Genomic DNA, 14,627 nt, shown 5'->3' with positions numbered 1-14,627 from the left:
TGTGTGCATTTTAATCAAAACTCCATTGAGATTCTTAATCTATTCTTCCTAGGTTAATGCCATCAACTTGGAGACAATCCTATAAGCCTAGATCAGATGCCATATCAACCAGGGATACATGCTGAGAGCTACAACATTTACAGGATGATTGGGCTTCCTGCTCTCTTCCTCAAGAGATTAATTTTATACTAATGAGGGAGGAGAGAATTTCTGGGCCATGCAGACAGAGTCAGAAGGATCAAGTAATATATTTGGCTATATTTCTCAACATTAAGATCCAAAGCATTATAGAACATAGCTAGTGATTGATTCTGAGGAGAAATGCTACTCTATTTTCCATATCAAGAAACTTAGGTAGGGGAACAGATTTATGAGCATTAAAGAGTTGGTGATGGCAGTGGGTAGTCAGCAAAGTATAAGTAGCATCACTGGATGTAAGGAAAGATAAGATGTCACTCCTCCCTCCTTTAGATAATGTTCTGAGAATAGAGTCAATGATGAACTCAAACTGTTCTTCCTGGATCATATGGAAGATAAACTCCAAGTTGAAACCCTGGTTTAGGACTTCAATCAACATTTTGATGCCAACTCCAACCATTACTTGGGTGATCTCTTCACCAATTACCATGTGTTTGACCTACCTGCAATGCCTACATATTCACCATCCCATTTTAGGAAGAAATATTATATGGTCAATGGTCCCATCAAGCAAGATGGTACTTTCCACACCTTGCATTTGCTTAATGATTCCTTTTCTCTAACCCTTTTTTTTAATCTTTTATTGGACTATTATTGCTTTTGCCTCACTCTAACAATCTAAATATCAATTATTATTATTATTCATGGACAGTGAAGCTTTTTGAGAGAGAGAGAGTGTGTGTGAGGACTACAAGCAGGGAGAACAGCTTGCGGCCACCATATTCCACACTCCTGCACACATATGGGGGGATCCTTCAGAGGAACCTTTGTCTCTTCTCGTGTAACCACGAGAGCTCTACAAAGGCACTGCTTTTACTAGGCCATCTTTTAGGCTCGAAACCTCCTCCTCTATATCCTCCATCCAGGAAACAACTCTGACCTCCGGCATGGCTGATTCGGGCTACATGGTTTCTCTGTCTACTCTCATCTGCAAGGAACATGAAACATGCTTCGATGTGCAGGAAACTGAGGAGGAGGAGGAGGAGGAGAATGCAAAGGTGATGTTGTGTGAAGAGGACTCTGATGAATACGTAGAGATGCTGCTGAACAGAGAGAGCTGCTTCTGCAGCGCAACTCCTGATGCAGCAGCTGGAAACTCAGTTAACTCTGCTCGTTCTGATGCGGTTCGATGGATTCTCAGAGTTAGTCTGCGTTCCATCTGCGAAGCAAGTCATTTCGGTTTCTGTGTTCTTGATTCTTGTGTCTTTGCTGTGTGCTGATGCAGACGAAGGCCTTCTTTGGATTCAGCATGAAAACGGCGTACGTGGCGGTGATCTACTTGGATCATTTCTTCATGCATCGAACTACCGATTCGATCGTAAGTGCTGCTTCGGATCTTCTTCCTCCTCTTTGTTTGGGTTGCCGATCCTTCTCGTTGATTAAGCTTGTTTGGGTGCATGGATTAGAAAGGCAAGAGCTGGGCCATTCGGTTGCTGTCGGTGGCTTGCTTATCTCTGGCCGTGAAGATGGAAGAACGCAAGGTTCCGGCGTTGTCGGAGTTCCAAACAGAAGACTACCGATTCGATACCGAAGCCATACAGAGGATGGAGCTGCTGGTTTTGGGTACATTGGAGTGGAGGATGAGCATGGTCACGCCTTTCTCCTATCTGAGCCACTTCGCATCCAAGCTCCAACAGCATGCATCGGAGGGCGTACTGTGGAAGGCCATTAAGCTCGTATTTGCAAGCATCGAAGGTCAGAGGCTGGCTAGACAGATTATTCTTGTTCTTTCTGTAGATCTTTAATGCCAAAGGAGTTCGAACGTTCGATCTTTTAGCGTCTTGTCATTGCTGTCGATGAATGCAGTAATGAATTTGGTGGATTATCGAGCTTCAGTTATAGCTGCTGCTGCAGTTCTTGCTGCATCGGATGAAGGATTAACTCAGAAGTCAGTGAAGTCCAAGATGAGTACCGTCTCATCATGCAGATCTTTGGACACCGTAAGTGCTAAAACCTTCTAGATTCTTTCGTCTCCAACCTTCAATATGAGGTGCCCAAATAATATGATGGACAATCTTGTGGCACAGGATCATGTCTTTTCCTGCTATAGTCTGTTGATTCACGAGACACAAAAGGAGAAGCTGAAAACATCAAAGGGTTTGGCTCCTCCTGATCACTCGGTGGCTGATGGTTTGAGTGTCGACAGTTCGGTTGATACTGACGGAACCATCTCTTTTGTGGTTGCAAGCAGCAAGAGAAGAAGGTTGCAATAGTATTGGAATAGCAACTTGAGAACTCGGACTCAGGCAATGGTTTTTATGGTTGTCCATGAGGATTGATTTGATTCTCTTAGTAAACATATATATCGTATAGTTGATTGATGGTTTAGTTTGAAAAGGTTTGGATGTGTGGTGTTGAGAGGGTGTTTCACACACTCACTAGTTACTGGTGTAGAGAGAAGGGAAAGGAAGGAGAGAAGAGAGGTTAAAGCTACAGCTCAAAGTATAAAAAGACTGACTGAAGATAAAACAAAGAAAACTGAAAAAACAAGAAGGGATGAGTTTTACTGTGAATAGGGTGGCAAGCAGTGGAGTTGGTTCTCAGCTTCTTGTTCTTGATTTGAGGATCACTTCCCCTTTATTCATTGTAATATGGCTTTTCATTTTTGTTCTTCCGAATGCGAGGAGTGGAGATGCTGATTCTTTCAGTGGAGGGAGTCTGGTGCTTTGATTGTTTAAGAGATCCTGTAGCCATGCACTTTGGGTGGAGGTGCTTGGGATGCTTTCTTGATATCTTAAAGGCTGTGATCAGATGCACTTTTGCTGCATGCTGGCCAGATGATTGTGTAATGTGGGTGAAGGGTTTCTTTTTCTTTCCCCTACTTTTTTTTATCTTCTTTTGCAGTGAGCAAAGTATAATGTTGGATGAATTGTAATTGGGTTTGCTTGAATCATGGGAATGAATTTGGTACTGCATTCCATTGGTGCTCTGTGATGTTTCACAGGTCATATCTAAGTTTTGCTGTTGGAATCAGAATAATAAAACTGTTCAAAGATGGGCTAATATTGCTGCTATTCATGGAGATTTGTCTGTTGTACTGATCAAGATGCCCACTTCAAAAGCTTCTTATCCATATGATAAGTAAATTGATCCATGGAGCTCAACTTTGAGATCTAATGTTTCATATCATTCAGCAGCAGATAAGATAGAAGAGTTGGGTGGGGGTCAGTGATGAAGAAAGCCAAACTATATCCTCAGCTTCTACCACCTGCAGCTGTGGGTTTCTTTTCTTATGTAAGCATGCTGACCAGAGCAGCATGTGATGGTGCCATTATCTTTCACCTTCCTTCACTGAGGAACATGTGTGAGTCTCCCATCCTTGTCTCTCACCACTCTCTGATCTCAGATCAGATGGCTGGTGTTGCTGCAGTGGGGTTTCCTTGCTCCCTGATTGATGTATATGCAGTCAAAAACAAAGCCTGGGACATGGTTTGGTAAAAATGAGTGGGCTGGCCCTGTCACAGCAGCAGCAGAAACGAAGGATTTAAAGAAATTGAAGTGAAGCTTGACCTGTGCAGCTGGAATTTACACAGCAAACTGCTCCCCTAAAGGAGAGGCTGCTGCATATGGTGGCCTGCCCACCTTTGCAAGCCAAGGATCTCTCTCTCTCTCCTCAGGAGCAGCAAGTAAACAAATCAATATTACCAAACTCGATGTGAAAACAATGGCACATCCATCTTGACTTGGTCAAGAGAACACTTCTCCAGGTCCTGATGAATGATGCAGAGAAATTTTGAGAGTGCAGAGGAAAAGACAGCAGCTGATCAGTTTACCATGAGGTAGAAAGTACATTAAGCCTTTGGTTTATCATTGTAAAAAAAAGGATTAGATAGAAGTAAAGAATTTACTGGTGGCAGTGATGATTGTGGTGTATACAGTGGCTTAGGACTTCTAGTATATGCAGTGATGATGAGTCTTGTCCTTTCCAAACAATGAATTCAGTGATATCTACTAGAAGACTTGAGCAGAAATTTTACTGTCTTGTTTTACCAATGAACATCTTTGGCCAACATCTGCCGCAACTAAAGAAACTTTCATGTAGCAAGATGCATAGGTACAAGGAAACCTCCTCTTCTTCTCGTGAACCTTGAACAAGACTAAAGCATCTATCCTTCCAACATAGCTCTGCAGTGTTGTCACACACATCTTGTTCGTTTCTGTTTTCTGCCTTTGCAATTCCTCTGTCACATGGATCAGATTTGTCTTAGCATGAAACTGAGATCACATGAAAGAAGTAACATCAAATTGACCATGTAACCACCCAAAGGAAACAGAACTGCACGAGCAAAATGTACTGACCTGTGTGTGGAGCAAAATGCAAGATCACCTCCTTGATCTTTGTTCTTTTTACTGCTTCCAACATGTGGGTAGCATAGAGGGAAGAACAAAATAAAGAGTTCTGATCAAGAATATAATCATTCATTAGTATATTAATGTATTAGTTTTATTGGTAATGAATACAGGATCAAGTTGAAGTTAAGAGGAAATCACATTTGGAACTAATGTAGACTTGTTTGACCCATTATGGATCAGTGAACAAGAAGAGATCGATCTACTGGTCATTTCTTGACCAAAGAATAGGAATCTGCAGTTTAAAGATGGTTAGACCTCTGCATCTAGTCCTAGTGCAAATGATCTGAGTTCCATGGAAAACTCCCACAAACCATCACCAGTGATTTAAAATCCAATTTGCCATAGAATATTCTCATGGCTGGCTTCATATGTCCTTTTTCACAAACACCTGTATCAAGTCATGTAAAGAAGCCATTATAGCATAAAATCAATACCTTCTGCACCAGTTTGGCTTTTGGATTTTCAGATTGGAATATATCGGAATCCTTTTAACTGTGGCAGAAATGGGTATACCAAGGAATCCAATCAACATGCATACCACTCACTAGGAGAATGACAATGGTGTTGTATTTGTGAAATCTCCAAGAAATTTGACATTTATAGATTGTAATATGATGGTGCAATTAGTGACACACAATTACACAGCTATTCGATTACTATGCCCTGGAATGCATCTATCTTCTCCATCTCTCTAGAGCTCATCGAATTGACGACCTGCACAAGAAGCTCTAGATATTACTGGAATTATATGCCTTTGCTAATGCACTGAGAAAAGATTTGCTGACTTCTAATCAGCAATTGATGTATATGAGAAAAAATTAAAATAATTATTCATAAACTAGATAAGTTGTACCAATCAATGGTCAGTGCACAGTTGTGTAGACGGTACAACATCAGACTGTGAAGTTAAATAAGTAATTGCAGCTAAATGAAACTGGCTTAACAACTATCCAGACAAACATCCACATTTGGCTTTCTGGGAAAAAGTCAAGGGTTTAAATAAGTTCATCCAGATTATGAAGTTATATGTGCCTTTCTAATCTGATCCTGATAAAGTGACATCAGTTGCCCAGAAAGAGTTCAGATAGATCTTTTTTCGCATATCTATATTATCCGCTAATGAAAAATCTCTGGAACAGTGTACGATAATATTCAAAGCACCTTGTACTCGCAGAGGAGTTTACATTACTTGTAAATATAGTGCAATAAAGTCTTCAACTGAAAATAATCATAGAATTTCCTATGTCTAAAATATCCACAATCGTTAAAATATTAAGTTCTCTTAAAGAAACAGATAAAAAAATAAGTGAAAATTGTTGAAAGTCAGATCGCATTCTATTAAACCTGAAAAGGCAGAGTGGGAAGGAGAACATGATTCTTTCCCCCCAAGCAATAGAATCCATCATTCTTGTGAAGACAGATGGAAAACAAATGATTTGAAACATTTCGTTGAGTGGTTATATATAAACATTCTCCCTATTTATAAGCTATTGGAATGATTCAGAACATTTCTTAAAGCATTGATTTGTAAGCCATCCTTACATGGATGTGCCTGTTCAATTATTTCAGTTTCACAATACTGCAGTAAAAATATAATCCTTCATTAATCATTCATCATATCATTTACACAGTTAAAAAATAATGTGGAGCAATAAAGTTATAGGAGATCCGCACAAGCCATGAATTTATCTTTGAAAAGACAAAAGAATTGGGATATCATATCACAATTAACTGATTGAAGGCTTGTCCAGAAGTACCTCTACATTGCATTGCTTATATGATTGCCTTCCCTTCCAACCGGAGCTTGCTTCATTTACTCATCATTAGGAGGCCTAGCGGTTAATGCAAGTGCTCCAAGTTTGTCCATAACCAAGTTTACCCAAAGCAGCTGAACCACTCCGGTAGGAGCATGTTCTAACATGAATGCGGCAAACCAGAGAGACTAATGAGGGATCAAGCTTTGAAAAACACAAGCTTATGAATTATTCAGTATCATTAGAGGAGTAAACTTACCTGTTAACCATGCTGATAAAAAGTTTACAATTAGAGCAAAGTCAGCTGAAATTGTGCAAATTTCTGAATGCTAATATGTATACAGAAAAATCCCCTTTTTCCAAAGTCAAAATAGTTGAGATTTTTTCATCCATGATGATGACAACAATGGCAATCTTTTCTCCACCTGCATAATCACAGATTGATGAGAATAAGTATCTTTCTGTGTTTTTCTGAAACACTGCAGACACAATAAAGCAATAGTGGAGAATCTGGCATAAACAGGCCTAAGTTTCATTTAGGATACGCCTGGACTATTATCTAACATGAAGCTACCACATGAATAGCTAGCTACATAGATGATTGTAAACATAGAATTAGCAAACCTCAGAGTAGCATCATGGAACCAATAACAATATCACTTGCACAGCTTCATCATATTGATGTAAATGAGAGAATGCCAATCAAACTATGGAATATAACGGCTAAATTTACAGACAAAATCTATGTTTTGGGAACACACATCAGTTAAATCATTTCATGTCTTCTTTACGAGGCATTTAAGCCATCAGAAAGAGGCTACTATAGTTTATTTCCCCTTTCCATGCAGAAGTAAAATGCTTTGGTGTTACCATAAATCACCTCAGTTCCTGCAACACCTATTGCCAGTAATACAACGATAACTTCATCAAACATGGTGCGCGCAGATGTTTTGCCAAGGCATTCCCTGTTAATTTCATACACTGGAGAGTCAACCCATGGAATGTCAACCGAAGCAGTGCAGTAGATACCAAAAACCAACACCCGGCGACGACGCCGCACAGTTTCCGCCGTCGATGGACGGCCTTCTCCCACTAGTGGTTCTCCTCCTCCCTACCGAAGTTACCCTTCATATAGCTAGCCATTCCCCAACTCCTCTTACCAAAAGCCGAACTTTTCTATAGCCCCTACTTCAAAGAGCTACCTTTAAAGACGCACTACCACCGGGGAGGAAGGGAACGAGATGGAGAGGTCTCATCATCGTTCGACAGAGATAAGAAGAACGGGGGAGGAAGACAGATCCGGGATATATCGAGGAACATAGCAGATTGCCTCTCCGTGTGTTCGACAAATCGAACGAAAACAGAGGCCAAGTCAGCGCTGACCGGGTGCCTATTAAACGGCACTGTACTGATTCGAGAACCTAATCGAACCGAAGAATCCGGTTCAGGTTACGGTTCGATCTATAAATCCGGCTTGCAAAATTACCAAGGTAAAGGTATCTGATCAGTTTCGACCGTTCCTCGTCTTCTTGCAGAAGAGGCGAGGATCGAGCGTGGGCTTCCTCTGCCGCAGGGAGAGTGAGAGTCGCGGAGGACGCAGGACCAGTGACTGTTGACAACCTTAGGCTGCTGCGGCGGCGGAAGACACTAGCATGGCTGGCTTTACTTTTGGACTGACCGATGGAGAAGTAGATGTGGAAGGCAGCGAGTACAGGTGAAGCGAAGCTCAATAATATGTCTAGCTGAGACCAGTATCCGTGGGAGGCGAGTGAGGCTTTACTGATCAGTGAAAGATAGGACTCTTAAGCATGTACCATCGTTGGCTCAGCTCAGCTAGAGTTGATTCTTTCTTTGGTTGCCTACATATATTATTCCTTCTCAGCTAGATTGATCCAAACATGATTCCTAGGTTTGGACCAAGTTTTCTCTGCTCAGGGCATCCAAAGCAAAGGCACGTGGACTTTGTATTGATCAGGTAAAATCTGTATTTGCTCAAACACGGAGCAGTCATGGAGATTGCATACCAGACAGCTCAAGGTGTTTGATTAGAGCTGTGGCTGTATGCTCACTAAGTTTGTAGCTTGGAGAAGATGGCTCAGAGTGTAATTAACATGAACACACAGCGACTCAGCTCAGCTTGAGGGAAGAAACTGCCTGTGGCTCTTTCACCACAAACAGGGTCACTAATGTTAGATGGCTAAAAATCCACAGGTCCAAATCACTTGGTTTCTTCTTCCTTTGAGGTTTCTGAAAGATTTGATTTTATCAGATCAACCTGTGATCGATTTCGGATGATAGCTGTTTCATGTCCTGACCCGCACCTCGATTGACTTCTGCAAACAAAACTGGAGATGGGACTGAGTGCTTCGCTATGTTCTGCTGGCTATGCCATTCAATACTATTCCATATTCTGCATTTGATAGCACGGTCTGTCTTCAGCACATCATTGCATCTTCCTCTCCATTTCCTAAGTTCATGCACCCAATTCAGCAATCATTAACTGCATGGACTTAGATTTAGCCAAGGTTTCATAGATAGAGATTGTCAGCCTCGTTCCATGCTGGGGCCAGGACAGCAAAGCTTGGAGATTTCCTTATCATCCCACGACTTACAGAACCACGTTGCTTGCTCGTACTACTGCAAGATTTCTCTCGGTCCACATGCATATGGAGATGGTTAAAGTTCTTCAGACTTCATGATCTTTATGACTGCGTCACGGTTTCAGTGTGTTCATGAGACATAGGCCCAGTATCCTTGTTAAGGTGACTAGGAAGCCATTATGAAAGAACAAGGAAAAGATATCTTACCATTTAGCCATTGGGGAAGAGACTTTTCCTCCAAGGATCCAACACTGGGACACTCGGAACCCATTGATGCTTACTTTTAGTTTTCGTAAAGGACGAAGCAAAGAGGAGCTTATGTGGAAGATAAGGTCAATGAGTCATCAAACATCCGGCAACCAATGGCTGGTAGATATCTCTTTCTCTAACAATGGGAGGGTGATGAATGGGACCCAGAGATCATGATCATGAGAATATCGGCATGGCTGTCTATTTCTTGAAGACTTGCAGAGATTGGATTGCATTATCTTCAGGAGCACCTCATTCAAATCAAATGAGACCGAACTTCGCTAATTTGACCTCGCTGTGGTCACTACAGTTCATCTGTCGTTCTTCTGGGAAAAAGAGCTGGAAAGATCTTATCTGACATGCCATACCGATAAAAACATGTTTGATCTAAAGATCTGGGTTAGATTCAAGACTACCAAAGACAGTTGTCTCATGATCTAATGGAGTACACCGCCAAGATGCTATAAGAGGATGAAAACTATATCTGAACAAACAGAAATGTCCACTTGTCTCATGATCTGTTTGACCTTACTGCTTGTCATGTGTTGATTTCACAGGACATCTTACTATTTACTGCTCTGAGATGTATGCAAAACATGTTATGTGGATGGTACTTGATGTGATGACACAGCATGTTCTAGAAATTCCTCAATCAAACACTGCAGGGGTTACTTGTCATGCATTCAAGGTAGGAAAAGGATGTTTTCCTATCCTCTACACCCAGCAGCTGAGTCACCAAGCACTGCTGCTATATAGTAATGGTTGTCTGTTGTAAGGAGAAGAAGAAAGAGTGCCGCTGGGGCCTGACAAGAGTGAAACAGTTGCCCCGGGAATCTAGTCCATGTGACACACACCAACCAAAGTAGAAGAGGATAAGGACACAAACCAAAGAAGTACTAACTCTGTGGATGAAGATCTGAGTAGTTTTCAGATAAAAAGTTGGAGCAATTTATATATGGTTCAGGAAAACTGACATCTGATATCTTCTGAAATTTTGAAGGGTGGATTCGAGTTTCAATCAAAATCCACACTTGTTTATGGCTGTATTTTCAAAAGATAAAGTTTTCTTGTTCGGTTGTAAGATTTCATACACAATTATTGTTCATCTGGGAATTTCCAGCTCCACTGTTCTTGAGATTATCAAGTTCTAAGGAATACCATTGAGCTGCTCAATTCCAAGTGCAGGTTAGGCAAGATCTCAGTGAAATCTCGGCATGGGGGTATCTCACTATTGTGTGCTAAAAAGCAAAGGATGGATGTGAAAAGATCTCCTGCATGAAATATTACCATGAAAAAAATGAAGATTTCATTGCAGCACTCTCGATGTTGTGAGTGTAAATATGAAAACTGTAGCACTGTAGGATGCATATGCTACTCTTGTCAAGAGATAAAGAGGAACAGGAAATCAGGTCCCGGTCAATCCCCATCAGTAGTTTGGGAGATAGATGAGGGAAGACACAATTGATCAAAGGTGAGGGTGGGGTTGGGTCTCCATTTTTTTCATGGGGAGAATTAGGTGGATGCGGCTACAAGATAACGAGGGACCAAAAGCAGCAGCACCACTACAATGGAGAGAGCAGGGACAGGCGGTGAATCAGATTCTTTGCCAATTAATCCACTTCTGTGACCAAAGACTGTGCTCTTCTGGCTTTTGTCAGAAACTGCGATTAGACTAGCAACAGTACCATCATCCCATGGCTACAGTATGATCAGTGAATGCAACTGCTAATGAGATGCAAAGCAGAAGAATGGTCTGTGAGTGTATTTGCCAGTTCGATGCATGGCAACAGCAAAATCTCTGACTGCATCTGCGAAGACGATGCAATGGGACTTGCTCTGCATCAGTTTCGTCGAGAAAGAAGGTCCACTCTGTGCTTGATCGACAGTGGTTGACAAAAGATTTCTAGGCACGAATATAGTGTCTTAATTCTCCAAACATGCCTGGGAATAGGCAGAGCATTGAAGAGGCAATTCAGATCCGATGGCGAAAGGAAGGATTTGGGTTTGAATTTTTGGTCCCCTTGCATGACCTTAATGTTAATCCTCCTTCGAAGCTTTTGGATCAAAGATCCACTTTTCTTCAGCATCTACGTAGACAACACCACCCAAAGCACGAGAACCATGCATTCGCTCCACCTTCCACAACAACCACACGCAACCCTTCGAGGTCAAGGAACAGAGCCCCACCCGTTCCCCATCACAAATCGTCCTTTGACAGTGCTTGGAGGTGTCTGAATGAACGTTTGTCGGATAGGTAAATGTGTTCATGAGGTAAGCCATCGGTGAGAGAAAAGACCACACAACTGACTTCACCCCACCAGGCTACAAGAGTTGGGAACGGGGACTGACCGCATCGACGTCTGATCACAGGGCAATAGGACGAAGGACAGTGTGATGCTCACCGTTTCTGCAACTGGTACCTCAAATTACACACGAGAACGAAGGATGCCACTTGGATGTTCTATCACTAGATATAAATAGAAGAAGCAGAGAGAGAGTACGGTGGGCCGGTAGATGGCGCACAGTGGGAAGGACAAAGATAAAGAAAGATATTGCGGTATGGATGACTCCTGGCCCCGCCTCCCCTCGGGAGGAAGATAACAGGGCAAGAGACAACGGTGGGATGGAACCGATTGGAAGGCCCAGGAAGCAGGGGTAGGAGAAGGTGGAACACCTCTTCCTCTCTCCACCTCGCAAGCCATGTGTATCTATGTATATTTACATATCACGGCACTTGAGAAGCACATACACATATCAACTCATATATATATATGATATATAGATATGCATATAGTAGCCAGTTCTCACCTTCTGCTCTCTAGTCTTTTTACTCTATTTAAGACGAGTAATATAGGGTGAGCGTCAGACATGGGGGGCAGCAGCATCGTTAACGCAGCAGCAGCGGCGGCGGCGGAGGCGGGAGGCGGTGGAAGAAGCAGCGGCAAGCTGCTGGAGTTGCTGAACGTGCGGGTGGTGGGTAGCGGGGAGCGGGTGGTGGTGCTGTCGCACGGCTTCGGCACGGATCAGTCGGCATGGAACCGCGTCCTCCCCTACTTCCAACGCGACTACCGCGTCGTCCTCTACGACTTGGTCTGCGCCGGCAGCGTCAACCCGGACCACTTCGACTTCCGTCGTTACACCACCCTCGACGCCTACGTCGACGACCTCCTAGACATCCTCGACGCCCTCCACATCGACCGCTGCTTCTTCGTCGGCCACTCCGTCTCCGCCATGATCGGCATCATAGCCGCCATCCGCCGCCCTGAGCTCTTCCTCAAGCTCATCCTCGTCGGCGCCTCCCCCAGGTATCTATATGAAGAACAACCCTGTCTCCCGGGGGCTGATCGACTTGGTACAGCAGTTTCTGGCGACTGATTTGGGTGAGGTGTTTGCTGTTCTTGTCTGGGATGCTGGGTAGGTTCCTGAATGATGGAGACTACCATGGGGGCTTCGAGAGGGAAGAGTTCGAGAAGGTATTCGCGGCGATGGAGGCAAACTACGAGGCATGGGTGCAGGGGTTCGCGCCGCTGGCGGTGGGGGCGGACGTGCCGGCGGCGGTGCGGGAGTTCAGCCGGACGCTGTTCAACATGAGGCCGGACATCTCGCTGTTCGTGTCGCGGACGGTGGTCAACAGCGACCTGCGCGGGGTGCTGGGCCTCGTCCGCACCCCCTGCGTCGTCGTCCAGACCGCCAAGGACGTCTCCGTCCCCGCCTCCGTCGCCGCCTACCTCAAGGCCCACCTCGGCGGCCGCACCACCATCGAGCTCCTCCCCATCGAGGGCCACCTCCCCCACCTCAGCTCCCCCGCCGTCCTCGTCCAGGTCCTCCGCCGCGCTATCGCCTCCCACCGCTGATCACCATCACCACCAGCCACAGCAGGGCCCACCACCTCCGCTTCCGAGTCAAACTGGGAATGGCTGATGATACGTGGAGAATAAAATTTGGTCGGTCGTCCCTTTCGTCTTAGATGTATCCACAAGAGACATCCACGTGGAGGTCACGTGATCTCATCATCTTCCTCCTCCTCCTCCTCCTCCTCCTCTGCCCTTTGTTTTTTCCCCAGTGTATCGTCCAATAGTAAAAAAGCTTTGGCAAATCTGCTTGTTTGCTTTGGCGTATCCATTGTCTTGTGAGCAAAATGGATGTGTGTTGGGTGCACGCGTCAGTAAGCGGGGTCGTGATATTGATAGATGCAAAGTGGGGGGTTGGATAGAACTGGAGTTATCTCTGGGTTTTTCTTCCCCGGCAAAGCAAAGCAAAAGCACCGACTGGAAAGCTACTCCAGGCTTCCATCAGTTTGTCATTGGTGCCTGTCGAAGGAGGATTAACTCGGGAGGAGGCAATCCAAGTGTGTTGGGTTTGGAGATAAGAAAGGGGACCAGAGACAGGTGTCACCCATATCCCGGTGGTAGGCCTGCTGTAGTGGTGCTTCTGCTGCTGTCTCGCACAAGTCAAGTCTTTAGTTGGATTACATCAACAAATGGATGGGTGGAAGAAATGGGGGCTTAAAGAGCACAAACGATCCTATTCGGATAAGAATCCAGAGGTTTATTAATAGTATAAATAAATGCTGTCTTTATAATGAAAATATTAATCGTTTACTCGAATGTCTCGGTGAACTTTGACTCCGTCAACTCTATCTATTTTTCATCTATTAAAATCGATCACTGCCATCATTTGGCCGGTTCGGTCCGATGCAAACCCGTAGCCGGTCCGACTCAACCCAGTCGCAGATAAAAATTGACTCCAGCGCCGGCTGTCGATATAAACGAAGACGAAGCCCGCGTCGGGCTTTCGGAGAAGCCGAGGCGAACAGGAGGGCGGCGCCGGAGGTCGCCAGATGCTTCCCTCCTGATGGCAGACGCCTCCACTTTCGGCCCAGGTGCCCCCTCATCTCCCTCTTAAGTTGTAGCTGCATGCTGTAATTGGAGTTCTTGAGCCCTATTTGACTAGAAATTCCACATGCAGATGAATAAAATGCGTGATTAAGGAAGGAGAACCGATCCGGCATATATTGTCGCCCTTTTGTAGTTTCAGAACTTTGAACAAAGTTCTAGGGTTGTTCATGGGCATCCGAATTTGTGACCGATGAAGGAAATGGATTGGGTTCTTCAACTTTTTCTTCCGTGCTGGATTTTGATTTTAGGGTTACACTAGTAACAGGTTCCTAAGCGTCTTACTGTGGGTGTTAATATATAGAGATTATTCATGGTTGAAGGAGGGGAATATTTGAGCTGATGTAATCTGCCATACTCAGAATATTGTAGAAAATTTAGATTTAAATAAAAAAGAAAAAACTAAGAAGAAACTTTCAGTACTTTAAAGAGGGACCTCTCACTCGTGCAATAATGCACTGACCACTAGAGACGAAAGTTTGTATATTTGTTTTCTCCTCCTTTAGTAAAATTACATCTTTTGGAGCTTAGGAATTGACCTCCACCACTTTATTGTGTATGATGCTAACGCATTATGA

General features: G+C 43.8%; 2 protein-coding genes and 1 long non-coding RNA gene across 6 annotated transcripts; 2 read left to right on the top strand and 1 right to left on the bottom strand.

Moving 5' to 3' along the window:
- Window positions 1-919: 919 nt before the first annotated feature.
- Window positions 920-3,127, top strand: LOC135675957 (cyclin-D5-2-like). 2 transcript variants are annotated; one of them, XM_065186633.1, is made up of 5 exons: window positions 920-1,322; window positions 1,424-1,516; window positions 1,605-1,893; window positions 2,005-2,138; window positions 2,226-3,127. In XM_065186633.1, exons 1-5 carry the CDS (start codon window positions 1,086-1,088, stop codon window positions 2,409-2,411), a joined length of 939 nt encoding a protein of 312 aa, XP_065042705.1. In that variant the 5' UTR covers window positions 920-1,085; the 3' UTR covers window positions 2,412-3,127. The 2 variants fall into 2 exon arrangements, with proteins under 2 accessions (XP_065042705.1, XP_065042704.1); XM_065186632.1 differs by having other exon boundaries at window positions 920-1,340.
- A 73-nt stretch (window positions 3,128-3,200) lies between these two features.
- On the bottom strand, window positions 3,201-9,383 carry LOC103987234 (uncharacterized). Of its 3 annotated transcripts, none has more exons than XR_010514087.1 (9): window positions 9,113-9,383; window positions 7,186-9,013; window positions 6,565-6,730; window positions 6,309-6,465; window positions 4,690-5,265; window positions 4,498-4,597; window positions 4,047-4,413; window positions 3,709-3,908; window positions 3,201-3,617 (listed from the first exon to the last, which is right to left on the bottom strand). It is a non-coding gene; the product is annotated as an uncharacterized LOC103987234 (long non-coding RNA). The 3 variants fall into 3 exon arrangements; XR_001978336.2 differs by having other exon boundaries at window positions 4,047-4,379; XR_010514088.1 differs by having other exon boundaries at window positions 4,047-4,379; window positions 7,792-9,013.
- A 2,517-nt stretch (window positions 9,384-11,900) lies between these two features.
- LOC103987233 (probable strigolactone esterase DAD2) lies at window positions 11,901-13,272 on the top strand. The gene is made up of 2 exons (XM_009405475.3): window positions 11,901-12,459; window positions 12,573-13,272. Exons 1-2 carry the CDS (start codon window positions 12,023-12,025, stop codon window positions 13,006-13,008), a joined length of 873 nt encoding a protein of 290 aa, XP_009403750.1. The 5' UTR covers window positions 11,901-12,022; the 3' UTR covers window positions 13,009-13,272.
- The last annotated feature ends 1,355 nt before the right edge of the window (window positions 13,273-14,627 follow it).

The sequence above is a fragment of the Musa acuminata genome, chromosome BXJ1-6 (genome assembly GCF_036884655.1).
Source record: "Musa acuminata AAA Group cultivar baxijiao chromosome BXJ1-6, Cavendish_Baxijiao_AAA, whole genome shotgun sequence".
Classification (NCBI taxonomy): Eukaryota; Viridiplantae; Streptophyta; class Magnoliopsida; order Zingiberales; family Musaceae; genus Musa; species Musa acuminata.
This window is presented reverse-complemented; position numbering and strand designations above follow the sequence as displayed.

Excerpts from the sequence above, each read along its gene's own strand:
- LOC135675957 (XM_065186632.1), top strand. The coding sequence starts at position 1,086 with ATGGCTGATTCGGGCTACATGGTTTCTCTGTCTACTCTCATCTGCAAG. Across the intron at positions 1,341-1,423 it reads CGGTTCGATGGATTCTCAGA|ACGAAGGCCTTCTTTGGATT; the intron begins GTTAGTCTGCGT and ends GTGCTGATGCAG. Across the intron at positions 1,894-2,004 it reads CGTATTTGCAAGCATCGAAG|TAATGAATTTGGTGGATTAT; the intron begins GTCAGAGGCTGG and ends CGATGAATGCAG.
- LOC103987233 (XM_009405475.3), top strand. The coding sequence starts at position 12,023 with ATGGGGGGCAGCAGCATCGTTAACGCAGCAGCAGCGGCGGCGGCGGAG. Across the intron at positions 12,460-12,572 it reads CTCGTCGGCGCCTCCCCCAG|GTTCCTGAATGATGGAGACT; the intron begins GTATCTATATGA and ends GATGCTGGGTAG.